The following is a 17,561-nucleotide window of genomic DNA, read 5'->3' as shown; positions in this document are numbered from 1 at the left end:
CTCTGCACCAACACATGACTCTTCAAGTTTCCTCCAGGCCCCACCTACTAGGGACCCGCAGACACTGAGACCAACAACCTTGTTTCCGCTTCGAACCATTGACTGGACTTCCGGCTTCTCCAACGGTTTGCCTCCAAGGACCCATTCCTTCTTCCATCGTGATGATGACAACCTAGATTCTCGAATAAGCTTCCCTATGGTTTATTTCTTGCCTACAGGAACCCCAGCAATAGTTAACCACTTGGCTAGCATTTTCCTTTCTCCTGTGATCCTTTTCTGCTACATCTCCATCTCACTGCTCTATTCATTTGTTCCTTAAATATTTACTGATTGGAAATGACTCTGGAAGCTTGGGGATCCCCAGATGTATAGGTTTGGGTGTCAGCTTTCAGCAAACTCCAAGATCACTTCCCACCTTTTCTGGTAAGAAGTATGCCCTGCACATACTTTAGTCAAATGCTATTATTAACTTCCTACAGTTTCCTGGTATCACTTTTCCTTGCTTATGGCTTTGGTCCCTTGCATCATGGCTCTGGTAGCCCACCATCCTTAACTGCTGAGATCCTGCTCACCTTTGCCGACTCAGCTGAAATGACATCTGGGAAGCTGGAAGGGGATCTCCTCATCCATCCATCCTTCCATCTTTCTACCCAACAAGCAGTTACTGGGCATTGACTCTGTATCAAGCACTGAGCTAGTTCCTGGGGATACCAGTCGAACACACTGGGCTTGCCTGCAAGGAGTTTACCATCTAGCTCTGTGCTCTGTCTTCTGTGGTAACCACCAGCCACATGTAACACTTGAGCATTTTTTTTTAAAGATTTTTTATTTATTTATTTTTGAGAGAGAGAGAATGAGAGAGAGAGAAAGCACATGGGGGGAGAGGGTCAGAGGAAGAAGCAGACTCCCTGCTGAGCAGGGAGCCCGATGCGGGACTCGATCCAGGGACTCCAGGATCATGACCTGAGCCAAAGGCAGCCGCTTAACCAACTGAGCCATCCAGGCACCCACTTGAGCATTTTTTTTAAGATTTTATTTATTAATTCGAGTAAGAGACAGAGAGAGCATGAGCTGGGGGAGGGGCAGAGGGAGAAGCAGACTCCCCGCTGAACGTGGAGCCCGATGCAGGGCTTGATCCCAGGACCCCGAGATCATGACCTGAGCCAAAGGCAGATGCTTAACTGACCGAGCCACCCAGGTGCCCCAATTCTTGAGCATTTAAAGTGTGGCAGGTCTGAAATAAAATGTGCTGTAGGTCTAAAACACCCATTGGAGTTTGAACACTTAGCCCAAGGAAAAGAATCTTTAACATCCTCTTAATGATTTTTAATTGATTACATGTGGAAATGTAATATTCTGTCCATATTGGATTAATACATTACTAAAATTAAATTCCAGGGGTGCCTGGCTGGCTCAGTTGGTAAAGCGTGAGACTCCTGATTTCAGGGTCGTGAGTTCAAGCCCCATGTTGGGCATGGAGCCTACTTAAAAAAAATTAATTTCAATTATTTCATGTTGGTTTTGGAATATAGCTCCTAGAAAGTTTAAGCTGACTTATGTGGTATGCATCGGTGGCTCACCTTCCATTTCGATGGGACAGCACTGGTCTTAAAGGAGGGTACAGGGATGGAGGCAAAAACATGTAAGGAGTTTTTGATAGATCCTTCTACAAAAATGTGTGCACAGGATTCAGTGAGGGAGTGTTTTTAGTTCAGGAGGCCAGGAGACAAAGGAGGAAGGGAAGCTATTTATGATGTGTCAAGCATCATGCTAGGCACTGTAATATCTTCATGCATTGGCTTGGCATTTAAAATACCTCACTTAATCCTTGCACCAGTAATCACCACAACCTGACCACATCTTTCCAGCCTGCTGGGACCAGGTCACCAGCATCCCTCAGCTGGACTCTTTGCTGCAGCGGCCTTGTACCCTGCTTCAATCCATCTCCCACATTGTAACCAGAGTGATCCTTCCAAAACACAAACCCAGTCATGGATCATGTTACTCTTCAAATTAAAACTCTCCCTTAGTTCCCTGCTGTTTTCCCTAAAAGAATTCTCCTCCTCTCTTTATCTAGTTAACATCTTATTCAGATTATATTTTCAAGATAAAAAATTTCTCTAAGGAGACTTTCTGGAATTTTCTTCATCCCACCCCTGCCACCATTCTGAGTTAAGTGTCCCTCTTAGGTGTCCCTGGATTTTGCTGTGCTTCCCATAGTATAGTAACTACCATACTATATTGCATTCCCTCAACCTTTTTGGATCAAAGGCCTCTTTGAGAATCTGCAAAGACCTGTAGATCTTCTCCCCAGAAAAAAAGAAACACAATACATTTTGCATATGATTCAAAGGTTTAATAGAATTAAAATTCCTTAGGTTTCCATGGACTCCAGATTAAGAACCGTTGCTCTATAATTATACAGTTATCTATAATTAAAATTATCTGCCTCTTTGCTTATATTTCCTGATAGACTCTATGCACCTTAGGGGTAGGGATCATGCCTATGTTGACATAGGCATTTCCTTGACACCTGGCACCATCCCTAGACACAAAAGACACTCGATAAGCATTTGCCAAAAAAAAAAAAAAAGTATTTGCCACAGGTATGACTTGCTCTAAGACATTAGGATGCAGGGATTCTCATGCTTTCATTTTTCTAAATCACATTAAATCTGACTTAACCTTATCCTGCATGGTTGGAAAGAAGTCTTACATTAGGAAATTTCAGGCTCGTTTGCCCCGCCACCCCCAGAACTCTAGAGTTTAAGGGGCCCAAGAAAATTCTAGAAGGTTTTTTCTTTCTCAGCTCACTGGAGTCTGTTTTTCCTATTACTCCTGTTGATTGAAGATATCCACAGGTGAGCACTGATCCTTCAGTTCAGTCAGGCATTATTGCCCCAGGAGGGCTGTGAGGTGGTCACTATAATAGTCTGGCACCCAAGATACTCCCATGCCCAGGAATCATGTTGAAAGGGGACCCCTCTCTGTACTTCTCATGGACACTCTAAACCTCTGACTCCTTTCACCACCGTCAGGGAAACAGTTCTTTTTTTTTCTAGGCTCCACGCCCAATGTGGGGCTTGAACTCAGGACCCTGAGATCAAGAGTCGAGTGTTCCACCAACTGAGCCAGCCAGCGCCCTAGGGAAAAAGCTCTTCAACTCAAAAATACCACCCTTCTATCTCTCTGGGGTGATCTGGCTTGAAATTCCTCAGCAGGCATAACAAGGACTGAAAACCTCAAATAAGACCAGGCCTAAAAAGACCAGGCAAAGAACATCACTGAATAAAGCAGGTCGGCTCTGAGAGACCACGGGGGGTCAGTGGCAGCTGTGGTACACTGGGGACCCGTGCTTTGTCTAAGAATGGGCGGCAGCTCAGGCACCCCCAAACTGTCGTCGAATTTCCAGATCTTCCGATTTTTCGAGGGAAACCAGCAATCTGGATTTTCATGTGATAGCTCTTTCTTTCCTATTTTTACTTTTTATATTTTTTTAAGATTTTATTTATTTATTTGACAGAGAGAGACACAGCGAGAGAGGGAACACCAGCAGGGGGAGCGGGAGAGGGAGAAGCAGGCCTCCCGCGGAGCAGGGAGCCCGATGCGGGGCTCGATCCCAGGACCCCGGGATCATGACCCGAGCCGAAGGCAGAGGCTTAACGACCCAGTCACCCAGGCGCCCCTCTTTCCTGTTTTTTAAAAAGCACTTTAATAAGGTGTATTTTGTAAATCATGTCATTCACAGTATAAAATTCAGTGATTTCTTTTTTAGTAAGTTTACCAAGTTGGGCAACCATCACGGCGAATCAATTTTAGAACATTTTCATCAGCCCAGTAGGATCCCTTCTGTCTATTTCCTGCTAATCCCTGTGCTGGCCTTCCTGTCTTCACCCTGGCCCTCGCCCCGGGCAACTACTCTTCTGCTTTCTGTCTCCATAGTTTGCCTTTTTACAGACACTTCATATAAGTGGGATCATACAAAATGTGGTCTCTGTGTCTGAAGGTAATGATTTTGAGGTTCACCCACATTGTTGTGTTCCTTTTTTTTTTTTCCCCTAAGTAGGTTCCATGCCCAGTGCAGGGCCCAACTCGGGGCTTGGACTCACAACCCTGAGATCAAGATCTAAGCTGAGGGGCGCCTGGGTGGCTCAGTCGTTAAGCGTCTGCCTTCGGCTCAGGTCATGATCCCAGGGTCCTGGGATCGAGCCCCGCATCGGGCTCCCCGCTCCACAGGAAGCTTTCTTCTCCCTCCCCCACTCCCCCTGCTTGTGTTCCCTCTCTCCCTATCAAATAAATAAATAAGATCTTTAAAAAAAAAAAAAGATCTAAGCCAAAATCATGAGTCTGACGCTTAAATGACTGAGCCACTCAGGCACCCCCGGTATTTAATATTTTTAAGAAAGGGGCAGATGATTTCTCAGAGCGGCTGCACGATTTAATACTCCCCTCAGAAATGACTGAGGGTTCCCATGTCTCTTTGTCCTCACCAACATTTGTTATTGTCTGTCTTTTTGATTCTAGTCATTCTGGTGGGTGGGAAGTGGTGTCTCATTATGATTTTGGTTTGCGTTTCCCTACCGGCTAATGGTGTTGGATAGCTCTTGATTTGTAAATGTTGGAATTCATTCAAATAAAAAAAATGCTTCATATCAGCCCTGTGCAGATGGAACAAAACAGTTTAGAACAAAACAGGTTCACGGGCTGGAACCACCCTGAGTGGTTTGGACTTATGACCTAGACTGTGCAAAACAATGGTCTGTGAACTTTCTCTTTTGGGGGCAAAGCAGCCTAAACTGCCAGCAAAAATTACTATGGAGAAAGAGGGGAAAGATCTCTCTCACTTGCAATGAACCTGTAGACTAAGAAACAAGTTTCAATCTATTATATTTCATAATGCCTCTTCCCCCCACCCCCGGCCACGCACATCATCCTGCTACATATCCACTGAATGAGTCTTTGAAGTATCCGTTCACACTCCTTTTTAAAGATGACATTAAGGAATTGGTCAAAGGTTAAACACCTAGTAATGGCACAGATGGATTCAAAGCCAGGTCTCCCTGGTTCAAAATCCTGTGTTTTCCTCATCCAAATGGCCGCAGATTCTGGGATAGAACTCCATGGAGTAAGACTGGACTCTGAGGAGCCTGGCTGGCTGGACGAGAGAGGTAGAGAGGGCAGGGATGTTTGAGCCATTGGAGAGGAAGGAATCAGGGGTGTCAAGGCTGGTTTCATTAACAGACAAAGGGAAGTTGGGGAGAGGGTGAGTTTGGGTGGGGGGATGAAGTGGAAAGGGGAAGAAAAGAGAGATGAGGCTTACTGCTTTGCAATTTGCCTTCCACCCAGGTAGAGATTTCCAGCAGGCTGTTAAAAACATCGGGCCCAGGTGTTGGGAGAGTCACCAGGACTAGACATACATTTGGGGACATTCTCTTTATGATTGATTTCTCATTAAAACTAACATCTTTGTGATATTTAATTCTGATGAGTTTCCTGCCCTCTCCTGATGATGATCCACTGAGTTTGTTTTCAGGTTGTAAGAAACCACGGAGTTGATGGCTAACAGGGCTGTGTGTGGATGGATGATCTAGGCATGGAACACTGCATGGGGAAATGCCCAGCAGCTGACAAAGCTGAGACAGATTACAGATGGAGTCTTTGGTCCTCTCGGAACACACTTAAAGATTCAGAAGAGGAATATCATTCCCGTATTTTGTAGAGTTCACTTGTACTCCATGTGCAGACCGCATGAAGGGCAGACCTCTTCGTGGAGCCAAGTCACAAGACACCTGGACAAGGGGCAGCTTACCCCAGCAGGCTGGTGGGGGTGGGGGACCAGATGCACTCTATAGGACAAAGGACACAGACATAGGACCTGATTCCGACTTCCCCAGGAAGGACTCTGCACTGAGCTAGCTGCCTCCTGGAGCCTTCTCTGAATTCCACCAACCGTCCTTATCATTTCCTTTTTCGTGTGTGTGTGTGTGTGTGTGTGTGTGTGTGTGTGTGTGTGTATGTGTGTTTTGCTTTATTCACTTTTTACCACACTGGAAGTTTCCGAGGCTTACCCACTTATCATATTACACGCATTAAAGCGCACCCAATTCCCACATTTAAATAATTGCATTTTGCTGTAAAAAATTTTTAAAAGCGTTTTTGATGATGTGCAGTTTTTCTAAGAATAATTCATTTTGATCTTGTGACTTAAACTTTATTATATTTATAGGTAATTATGTAAGAGTCCTGTTGCAATTGACTAGGTTCTGCAGATATTTCATTAAATATTTATTAACTTCAATTTTTCCAGTTTCCTTTCCTTATTTTAGCCTCCCCCCCCCCTCCGCCCCCAGTTCTCAAACATTTTCTAAGGCCTTCGAGGAGCTCATAGGCCCTAGGGGCTACGACAGCTCTGCAAAACCTCCTCACAGGCCCCTCCACGTAGGGAGCTCCGTGTGATGAACGAACGAATGAATGAGTGAACGAAGTCCTTTCCCCAAGTCTTCCCTCCCAGGCGTGTTCGCCTCTCGTTCTCAGCGCAGCCAGGAGCCTGGGCAGGGAGGCCCCTCCCCTCGCAGACACCAAAACTGCAACAGCGGAGGAGGGCGTCCGGCGCCCGGCGCTCCGCCGACCTCCACAGGGTCGGCCCCGCGGCCCGGGAGCGCGGCCGGCCGCCCCCCCCGCACCCCCCAGCAGAGCCCGTGCGCATGGGCAGAGCCGCAGCGAGCCCCGCCCCCTCCCCACTGCAGGTGAGCCGCAGAGCCGCGGCCCCCGCCCCCAGCCGCTCCGGGGGTGACGTAAGGCCTCTGGACCGCGCTCCGGCCCCGCCCCTGCAGGGAGCGCCCGGGGGCCCGCGACTCGGCGGTGGCAGCCGGTGCCGCTGCGGGACACGCCGGCTGCGGCAGGGAGAGGGGGCGGCGAGGCGCCCGAGTGGGCTGCCGCGGCGGCCCGACGCCGGCCGAGGCGCGCCCGGGCTCAGCGCGGGGCTCCCGCCGCGGCACACCTGCCCCGGCGGCCGCACGGCCGAGGCCCCTGCGTGGTCCGCAGCCGCTGCCCCGCGGGCTCGCCGGAGCCCGGCCGGCCTCGGCTGTCCATCTCCGCGGGTGCCAGCCAATCGCCCGCCACTGCCCCGGCCGCACCTCCCGGAATCCATGACGGGCGTGCGGGGCGGCCTATGAGGTTGGGGCCCCGGCGGCCTGGGCGGGGAGCGGGAGCCAATGAGCGTCCTTCCAGGTGGGTGGAGGGAGCGGACCTCGGGAAGGTAGCTTCGTTCGGGTTGCTAACGTCTTCCCTTGGAGATGGGCGCGCAAACGGACCAGTGGGTCTGGGGGCGGCGGTGACGGGCGTGGAGCTGGCCCAATGAGGGTGGGAGTGGGTGGGGCGGCCCCGAGCAGCAGTGCTAAAGGAGCCCGGCGGAGGCAGCGGTGGGTTTGGGACTGAGGGGCCGGATCTGTGGTCGCGGCTGGGGACGTGCGCCGGCGCCACCATCTTCGGCTGAAGGTGAGAGGTGCGGCTGCCCGGGTTCGAGCGCGGCGGCGGCGGCTGGCGGGGGGACGGCGGTGGGGGAGGGAAGGGTCCCGGGCTGGGAGGCGGGGGAACGGGGGGGACTCTGGAGGGCCGGAGCGGAGCCGAAGCGGGAGCACGGAGACGCCCGAGGGGGCTCTGGGTGGAGGGCTTGTACTGCGAGACCGGAGATTCGTGCGGGGACCGACCCTGGAGAGGGAAGGGGGAAAGGTAACCGACCCCAGTGGGTGGAGAGACCTCTGGAAGGGTGGGGAACAGGATCCTGGAGCTGGGGACCCTTGCAGGGATCGGGGTCTGGGTGTGCTGGGGGACGACCCCTGGGGGGCTGGGGATGGAGATCGGGGGGTGGGGTGGGAATCAGGGACCTGGTCCTCGGCGTGTGGGGTCCGTGGGGCGCGGGGGTTCGGGAGGCCTAGTGCCCTGATGGGAGTCTCGGGGCTCCCGGGACGGGAGGGAGCCCTGGGGCGGGCTGCGAAGCGCGACCCGGGTGTGGGTGGGGGGCGCCGGACAGGAAGGGCCGACCCCTGGGTGGGTTCCCGGGCGGGTTAGGCCGGCCGGTCAGCCCGGGTGCGGTCGGGGCTTCTCAAGGCTCGCAAGGCGGGCGGCGCTCCCGGCCCCGTGGGGTGGGGGAGACCCGAGGGCAGGGGCTCCTCCGCACGGCCGGGGCAGGGCGCGGCGGGCGAGGGTCTGAGGCTGGCGAGGGTCTGAGCCGGCCGCCGGCGCGCGGAGGGTGAGCTCCGGAGGAGCTGGGGGCGGCAGGGCGGGCGGGGGCCGCCGGGGACCGGGGCCGGACGCCCGGCGAGGTCCGGGCGGGGTGGGGGGCGAGGCGGGAAATGTGGCGGGGGCGCGCTGCGGCAGGGCGGCCGCGCGGGGGAGGGTCAGCCCTCGCCTCGGGATCCCTTTATTGTGTAAGCGATCCGGGCACGGCTCGCCGCGGACTCCCTTGCTGGCCTTCTGCAGCTGGGGTCACACCCTGATCCGGTGAAATGGGACTGGAATGGGGTCGGGGCGAAGTGGGAGCCGCGGAGTCGTGGCGTTGGCGGGCGCTTTGTGGGCCCGCGGTGCGCGGGTGCGGCCCAGGGACCCGGGAGGGCCCCCAGCCTGGGCGGCCTGGGCGCCGGGGCCTGGGGAGGGAGGCTGGGGTGGCGTGGTCTCTGCCTGTGACCGTTATCTGTGTCTTCGGGCCTCTGCGGCTCCCTGCTAGCCCACTGCGGTGGATGCAAGGGGGGGTGGGGTGGGGTGGGGTAGGGGGAGAGCAGGCGGGGTAGATCCAGTCTGCCAACGAAACAAAGCCTGCTGTTTTCGCTGAATAATATAATATACTAAATGTAATACTTCGGCTTTGCCGAGATTTTGGTGTGTGTGTTTTGTTTTGTTTTTTTTAACGCTGGAAGTGAGGATTCCTTAAGTCGGGCTTCATCATTCTCCATAGTCTCTCAGTCTGGAAAACTTTAATCTATTTATTTTATTTCCTTCCTCGGTCTGCCGTGACCCAAGTATTCTTGTAGTCCCGTGCTTTTGGCGTTGAAGTATGCCCTGTCTGGTCTTGGATGCTGAAAAAGTGGCCATTTTATTTGATGCATCTCTCGACTCGGCATCTTAAATTCGGTTCTTCCCCGGCCTTATCTGGAGACAGCATATGGGGTAATTGTGCGATGTATAGCGTGAGCTTTAGACAGCGAAGGGATGTGACCCCAGAGGTTGGCTTTTTATTTGGGCTCCTTAGGGAAATCATCACAATGAAGACAGATGACAGACTGGATGGGAGAGCAGATGAACGAAATTCTGAAGGGCACGTTCAACGGGGGGTTGGGGGTTGGGACGGGGGAAGACCCAGTGCTTCAGCGGGTTATAGGTACTTTCTCATCCTGTAGGAGGGATTGAAATTCCTGGCCTTGTGTCCACATTTTAGAAGGATTTTATACCCAGCCTGAAGGTGTTCACTGAGAGATGGTGTGGGCCATACAGAGCAGTAGTGCCCTTTTGCCTTTGGTGTGTGTTTGCGCTCGTTTGGCTGAGATGAATTTGGGTAAATTAATAGGTTTGCACGTCCCAGTCATGTAAGTGACCGCAGTGGTGATGATAAGCCAAGTGGGACGAATCTGTTATAGAGGAAGGTGCTGTCCTGCATAACTTAGCCATCATTTTTGTTTAGCTAGTTATACACAAGATTTTCACAAAATTGCCTTGTTTTCCCCTCTCTGTACCCATAGTAGGTTCTGGGAGGCAGCTGAGAAGTTTGCTGGGTGGCATTTGGCTGGAAGTAAAAAATGGCTATTGGGGGGGCAGAGCCCCAGGGGTGCGTGTGTGTCTAAAACCAATGAAGGGGGTGGGGCTCTGGCTCTGTAGGGGGCTCCTTCATATACAGATAAATGACTTGGCTGTAAGTAGGCACTCATTTCAAATGACACCAAAAACCTTCAGATTATCTTTCCTCCGTCTGCGGCAAAGATCTTGTTCTTTATTCCCTTTTTTCCAATAGAGAGGTGTTTTTTTTCTATTAAATGTAAAGCCTTGGTCACCAGATTGTGCTGGTGTGTTCACTGCTGAGCCTCCACTCATGACATTGTAATCGATGGGATTTTTATTTAGTGGAGAGGCATCGAGGAGTGCGCTCCTCGCTCTTCAGAATCCGCCCCCCCCCCCACCTGCCATTGTTGTGCCATGCATTCCTGCGGGAACTCTGGGGTTAGCCCCAGCTCTGCTACTGGTGAGCTCTGTGACCTTGGGCTGGTGATTGGCTTTCCCTCTACCTTGGGTTCCTCTTCTGTAAAATAGAGATATTAATAGTACCTGCCTCACAGGGCTGTTGTGAGGACTGAGCTGATAAAGGTAAACTGCTTAGAATAGCGCCTGTCCATAATTAATGGTACAGAACAGTATTTGCTATTTTTAAAATTGCGGTATTCCCCCCATGCCCTAAAGTGAGGCGGTTGGGAGTGGTTCACTGTTAAATACCAGAATTATCAAGATCAGGTACCAGATGTACAATGGAATGGAAAAAATACAACATATCTGGTGATCACACGTGAAGAGTTAAAACTGAGCAAAACCTTCTCACTGGCCTCTCGAACTCTGTCAAACCTCACAGCACTTGGAATACCTGCGACCTGCTAAGCCCCCTGGTACCGTGCCGGGGAGGGCAAGACAATCTCAGAAGAGCAGTCCAAAGTGTTTGGAGGTGGGGGGATTAGGTTGCCCGGTTGACCTGAAAAGAGCAACTCCGAGGGTGGCGTTTGGGTCAGGATTGGAAGGAGTGGTAGGTGTTTGGTTGTGGAGGAGTTGAGGCTCACTGTGGGGGTAGGGACCACGCATGGGAGGTTTGGTCAGGAGGTGGAGATCCCGCCTCCCCCCATGAGGCCCCAGGAGCCCACTAGGTGTTAACCAGACAGCCAGGAACAGGAAACTGTCCTCTCAGTGTCTGATTAGTCGTAGAAGGCTCTGGAAAAGTGAAAAGTAAAAAGCAAAAGTAATTTGTAATCTCACTACCCAGTGAAGACCCAGTAACTATTTGTTCCTTTTTTTAGACATTTATTTATTTATTTAATTTATTTTGATCTGTTCCTTAAAAAAAAAAAACACGTGCATGTCTAATTCCCTCCCCCCACAAAGTCCCAGAGCATTTGGCAATTACGTCTTTGTGACCTATTGGTTTCTTTCCCTTAAATTACAAGAATTTCCTCACCTAGGAAAAATACTGATAAATTTTAAATGTACCAGTTTGGTGAACTAATTTTTAAATGGATCATTTGCTTTTTTTTTTTTTTGAGGCCTGCTGCAGAAATGACCTGTTGAGCTACTCTAATTTATAGCCACCCACCAAATTTAAGCATATAATTACATGCCCAATGTAAAATTAAAGAACTGTGTGCGCGCACGCGTACTGGCAGCAAGACCGCTTCCGAGGTGTCACGTGAGATACTCAGTTCCTACCTGTTCATGACAAGAGTAACTTGTTACCATATTTTGTTATCGTGGGGTATTTTCTCTTTTAAAAGGCCATCAGTCGTAAAGGCGGAACGCGTGTCTTCTTGTCTGTGCCCAGATTTACCTAGGACGATTCCCACCTCAGAGCCATGCCTCCCTTCTTCTGAGCAGTTTGCAAAGCGTAAGTTTGGAAAGACAGAAAGTGTGTTAATAGTCTTACGAAAGCCAGTCCCTAGAGGTAATGATGGGCTTTGGAAACCATTCTTCAGAATGTACATGTGCCCCGGGAATATTTGCTGAATCGCCTCCCCCCGCCACGTGAATGCCTAAGAAGGCAAATACAAGTTTAGTTAATAGAAATAGAAGATACGTTAGCCTTTTTATTTATAGAAGTCTTAATGTTACCTCTGGTGATTTTTTGGGTTTCATTTTGTTTTGTGATTTTTTTTTGTTTGTTTGTTTTATTCAAGTCCATCATTTTAAAAAGATTAGCATATCCTTTAGATCAGGTTAGGAATTAGTCTAAAGCATTGTTTTTCAACCTTTTTTTTCTATCCCAGCATACCTGCTAACGACATTGGCTCACCATGGCAACCAGAGACCTTGGAGAGATGGTTCTCAAAGTGTGGTCCCAGGACCAGCAGCCTCAGCTGCATCTGGGAACTTGTTAGGAATGCAAATTACCAGGCTCTGCCCCAGACTCTACTGAATTGGAAACTCTGGGGATGGGGCTTCAGTCTGCGCTTCTATAAATCTCCGTGCTGCCCATGCGCGCACACACCAAAGTTTGAGAACCTTGCCCTAGGCTGTATACGTTTATAATGCATTACATTATAACAAATACTCCCTGAAGTATACATTTTTATACCATTTCAGTGGCTTCATGGAGCTGGAAATTTGTCTGTGGACTCAAGGCTAAGAGCCTTGTAACAACTTTGGACTAATTTATTTATTTTTTTTAAATGTTTTATTTATTTATTCATGAGAGTCAGAGAGAGAGAGGCAGAGGCAGAGAGAGAAGCAGGCTCCCCGCCTAGCAGGGAGCCCAGTGTGGGTCTCGATCCCAGGACCCCGGAATCATGACCTGAGCCGAAGGCAGGTTGCTTAAGCATCTGAGCCACCCAGGCACCCCGAGGACTACTTTATTTTTTTAAAAGATTTTTTTTTTTTTTAAGTAATCTCTCTACTCCACGTGGGGCTCGAACTCATGATCCCGAGATCAAGAGTCGCATGCCCTTCTGACCAAGCCAGCCAGGCGCCCCTGGGCTAGTCTGTGATTAGCCTTGCAGCCTTCTGTCTTTTGCCTATTAAGAATCCCCATCATTTTGGTGGGGGGGGGCGGGGGTGGAGACAAAAGCTGGGAAGATGTGATAGAGCAAAACTAGTTACTCCTTGGCTTCTTGCATTGACTTGCATGAGGTCATGGAAACCATGCTTCTGAGATTTGTAATAACCTGGAATTTGGGGTGATAACAAAAGTGTTTAATGATGGTATCGGATTCCAAAAAGATATTGTCAGGCAGGAGTGATGAGTCACTTGGGAAAGGTGAGTGAGGACTGTAATGCTGTCATTGGATCCGGAAAGTCAGTTGCATGGGTCTAGGATGAGACGGAGCTGAGAGTAGTGTGTGTGCGGCTGCAGCCGATGGCTGATGGCAAGCGAGTTCTCAGTAGACCAGCTAGGTCTTGAGATACATGAGTTGCGAACACCCCAGAAACAGTGCTTTTCTCCACGGGGCCTAGGTTAGTGGTTCTCTTTTCCTCTGCCCGGGTCAGACCGTCTCTGGAACACGGAGTTTGCATCTGGGCCCCATGGCCTGCAGGGGCACACGTGGGCACACCAGAGTCTGTCTCGCGGCGAGAGAGCAGGGTAGTGGAATGATGAATGATGGGGTGCCGCTGGAGAGGAGCTGGGGAGCAGCCAGGAGGGGGCCGGGAGCAGCTGCAGGGTGGGGGTGAGGCTGCAGGGGCGGGTGAGACCTCCAGCAGCTCCGGTTGCATGCTTGAGTGGCTGTCCCGGGAAGCCAAGTCACGCTTGTCCGCTGTGGCATCGTTGGATCGCATTAGGACCACACGGGCCCCAGAGAAGCTCTGGGGGACCGAGTTGGGGGTGTTTGTACGGAAGAACTTTGAGTCCCTTGTCTGAAGGCGGAACGGGAGGCCCGTGGAGAACTGAGACTGTACTCCCCCGGCCCCGTGCAACAAGAGTCGCACGAATAGTAGGGTACAGACGGCACACGTGTGTCCAGGTGTGTGGGGTGGAGCCGGCGCCGAGGATTCAGCGAAGAGCAAGGGCATCGGGGTCCCCGGGCGCGGGGAAGTGGGAAAGGTGGACACTGAGGTTTTTCAGAGGAAACCGCTCAGAGCGGGATCGAGGCTGGGGTTGTCCTGCGCTTAGTGGTTGACATGTGTGTTCTCGTCATTGGCGCCGCCGCTGCCCTTGTGGGAGAAATTACTGAAAATACCAGGGGACAAGGGAGAACGGAAAAATGCAAGCCAGAGACAGGAAGACTCTAGAACGACAGTAGGTTTGAAGGGATTTCGACAAAATAGGTTTGAAGGGGTTTCAACAAAATAGGTTTGAAGGGATTTCGACAAAATCGGTTTGAAGGGATTTCGCAGCTACATCCTCGTGGCCCACACTGATTCCGTCACCCCCTCCTGGACCTTTTATTATGCATCTTTGTTTTCTTTGCCCTCGTTCCCCTTTGCCTCCTTAACTCCCTGTTTAATTTGTGGTGAGGGTGCAAGAAGGGAAGAAGGGGGGGGGAGTCTCACCTGGAACCCTGCCTTTCTCCCCTGCTTGTTTTTCAGCCCTCGGTAACTGAGGGCGCGTCTTGCGCGGTCTTTAGACAACCAGGGGCATGATTTGTGGTCACCCTTGAAATTTACCCTGGACGCTTGGTCAGTACCCCGGCTCCTCGACTGAAGGTTATGCTTTCTGTTTACCAGAGGTTTTATCTTAAGTTCCTGACAAGAGTAAAAATCCAGGGGCGCCTGGGTGGCTCAGATGGTTGAGCGTCTGCCTTCGGCTCAGGTCATGATCCCAGGGTCCTGGGATCGAGTCCCTCATCGGGCTCCCTGCTCAGCGGGAAGCCTGCTTCTCCCTCTGCCTCTGCTTCTCTCTCTCTCTCTTTCACGAATAAATAAAATACTAAAAAAAAAAAAAATCTGTGCATCACTGTATATTTTTGAACATCTCACCTTGTTCTCCCCCTCTTCCTCCCCTAGAGACAATTGCTTGTGGATCCTCCTGTTTACAATGGCCCAGAGAACTGGACTCGAAGACCCAGAGAGGTACCTCTTTGTGGACAGGGCGGTCATCTACAACCCTGCCACCCAGGCCGATTGGACGGCTAAAAAGCTAGTGTGGATTCCATCCGAGCGCCATGGTTTTGAGGCAGCAAGTATCAAAGAAGAGAGGGGGGATGAAGTTATGGTGGAGTTGGCAGAGAACGGAAAGAAGGCGATGGTCAACAAAGACGATATTCAGAAGATGAACCCGCCGAAGTTTTCCAAGGTGGAGGATATGGCGGAATTGACGTGCTTGAACGAAGCTTCTGTTTTACACAACCTGAAGGACCGCTACTATTCAGGACTGATCTATGTGAGTACACCCTGCCGAATGCTCACGGGAATTAGTGTAAATTGTATGTACCGTCAGAGTCCAGTGAGATCAGGGAATAGCCACCCTCTCCGTTTAACGTTACCGTTTGTCTTAAAGCTAGAAAGATTGTGTCTTGCTTACCGAGTCTTGCCCCACTTTACATCTTCACATGTAATTTTACATAATCTGATGTGCAATTAAACACACGAACGTGGGAGTTGAAGACTCCTGTAGCAGTTTGCTGGAGCATGATAATGATGGGGAGAGCGCGTGGCGGGAAGACCAGGGAGCTGGGTGTGGGTAAGAGTCGCACGAATAGTAGGGTACAGACGGCACACGTGTGTCCAGGTGTGTGGGGTGGAGCCGGCGCCGAGGATTCAGCGAAGAGCAAGGGCATCGGGGTCCCCGGGCGCGGGGAAGTGGGAAAGGTGGACACTGAGGTTTTTCAGAGGAAACCGCTCAGAGCGGGATCGAGGCTGGGGTTGTCCTGCGCTTAGTGGTTGACATGTGTGTTCTCGTCATTGGCGCCGCCGCTGCCCTTGTGGGAGAAATTACTGAAAGTGCCGGGGGACAAGGGAGAACGGAAAGATGCAAGCCAGAGACAGGAAGGCTCTAGAACGACAAAGTAGGTTTGAAGGATTGTACATGCAGGTAGCAGCGATTTAAAAGAGGTGATAGAGAACTTTGATGGAGAATGAAAACAAGCAGAAGGAAGAGTCGACGTCCTGGTCTGAATTTGGAAAAGAGCGGTTAGATTTTATGAAGGGGTGTGCAGTTGGGGCTCGCGATCGTTCAGAACTTCTGCAAATCAGAACCAGTTTCCCCATAGAAATTAGCGTAGTTAGTGACTATTTACCGGACACCCACTAGGTTCTAGACGCTGGGAGAGTGTGGTGACCAGGATGATAGGCCAGGTCCCTGCCTTCCTGACACATTCTGTAAGGCAATGAAGCCGGACTGACTGTGGGATAGAGTAAGTAGGGGAACGGCTCTCCGCAGCGGGCCCGTGAAGGGCTCTTCGAGAAGGTAGTGTTAGAGCTGGAATCTTTAGCCAGGGGAAGATCTGAGAACTGAATAGGTCTTCTGTGACCTTTGCCAACGTAGGCACAGTCAAGCCTGATGGCCTCTCGTTTTTGTTTTTTCCCCCGTGAGGTCAGGTGCAAAGTGAGTAAGAGGCACCAGGGTTGGGAAGGTGGTTTGAAAAGGGAAACGTTTGCAGAGGGGAAGCCACGAGTAAGGACATCACAGGGGAGCAGCCTGGAGAACCCGGCCGAGACCGCAGCATGGGGGGTGTGGGAGTGAGGGATCACGATGGGTCCGATCACCGGCTGACCTCTCAGATTTGAGCCTGGGGTGAGTTTTGGGTGCCACCTGGTGCTGGAAATGGATTCCGCCAGGGTTGTGGGGAACTGCAGTGTGGAAGGGAGCCAGGCGCCCTTTCTGCCAGCTTCTTTGCCTTGACTCCCCATTTTGGACCTTGCGGGTTCCTGCAAGGAGGAGAGAGGAGAGAAATACAAAGGGGAAGGAGACTGTGGGCAAAAGAGAGGGAATGAAGGAAAGACACTTTAGTTTGTTTGTAGCCATTCCTCAAGATGATTCTAAGACTTTGTAAGTGTCTTTTATTGAGTTTGTTTGATTTTTTTTTTTTTTCCCAGCTGAACTCGGGGACCCCGAATGTTGTCTCAGGTTCTCTTCAAAGCATGGCCCCCCTCCCCTTACTCTTTACAGAAGGACAGTCTCAGTTCTGGAAGCATTAAGGTCCCGGCAGAGCTGGGAATTTGGGGTAGAGGGGTGGAGGAAGGGTTCCCACCCCGGACTGGAGTTGGAGCACTTGACTGTAAAGAATCCTAGTAAGATGGTGGGGCCGCAGGTAGCCCCGATCAGGAGGGGTGTGTACTGGGTATTGGGATTCACCCGTCAGGTGAAGTGGAAAGCTGAGGTGCCATGATGTAGACACCATAGTAACTTGGGTCGGAGGGGACCTTTGGACACATTTCTAGAGATGAGCTCTTAACGTATGTTCATTTAAATAAGTTACTTTGCTAACAGTACTTTCATCAGTTCCTTGTATTTTCTTTGGATGGATTCTCCCCAGCTTCCCAACTTCTCAGGTCATTAATTTTCATCCTCTTTTCGTAATAAAAGCATTTGAAAACTGTAAATGTCTCTCCTCTAATACAATTTTGGCTCACCTCACACATTTGGATGCGTGGTGTTTTTATTACTCGGTCCTACATATTTTCTGTTTTCTGTTATTTCTTCTTTAACGTATGAACTGTTTAAAAGGATACTTTAAAAAATTTCTAAATGTGGGGTTTTTTTAAGTTACCTTTTTATTACTGATTTTTATTTTTTTGAAAGATTTTATTTCTGAGAGAGCAGAGGGAAGGGCAGAGGCAGAGGGACAAGCCGACTCCCCACTGAGTGTGGAGCTGACACTGGGGTTGATCCCGGGACCCCGAGATCATGATCTGAGCCACAACCAAGAGTCAGACGTTCAACCGGC

The 17,561-nt window shown here is 50.7% G+C and overlaps 1 protein-coding gene and 1 non-coding gene across 16 annotated transcripts in view; both read left to right on the top strand.

Annotated features, from left to right (window-relative positions):
* Positions 1 to 1,402: 1,402 nt before the first annotated feature.
* On the top strand, positions 1,403 to 1,475 carry TRNAR-CCU. The gene has a single exon. It is a non-coding gene; the product is annotated as a tRNA-Arg (tRNA).
* Positions 1,476 to 7,088: 5,613 nt separating this feature from the next.
* The window catches only part of MYH10 (myosin heavy chain 10), a 123,166-nt gene continuing 112,693 nt past the window's right edge, over positions 7,089 to 17,561 (top strand). For 9 of the 15 annotated variants that reach the window (XR_003525267.2, XM_027625684.2, XM_027625688.2 and 6 more), the window contains exons 1-2: positions 7,092 to 7,230; positions 14,680 to 15,055. Coding sequence is in view for 13 of the 15 variants with exons in the window: in XM_027625684.2 (XP_027481485.1) it covers positions 7,172 to 7,230; positions 14,680 to 15,055 (435 nt within the window). In the remaining 2 variants the exon portion in view is untranslated. Of the gene's footprint in view, positions 7,231 to 7,365; positions 7,498 to 7,632; positions 7,732 to 11,506; positions 11,630 to 14,679; positions 15,056 to 17,561 lie in introns of those variants that run through there. The other 6 variants (XM_027625693.2, XR_003525268.2, XM_027625692.2 and 3 more) reach the window with 6 other exon arrangements.

The sequence above is a fragment of the Zalophus californianus genome, chromosome 16 (assembly GCF_009762305.2).
Source record: "Zalophus californianus isolate mZalCal1 chromosome 16, mZalCal1.pri.v2, whole genome shotgun sequence".
In the NCBI taxonomy this organism is placed as follows: Eukaryota; Metazoa; Chordata; class Mammalia; order Carnivora; family Otariidae; genus Zalophus; species Zalophus californianus.
This window is presented reverse-complemented; position numbering and strand designations above follow the sequence as displayed.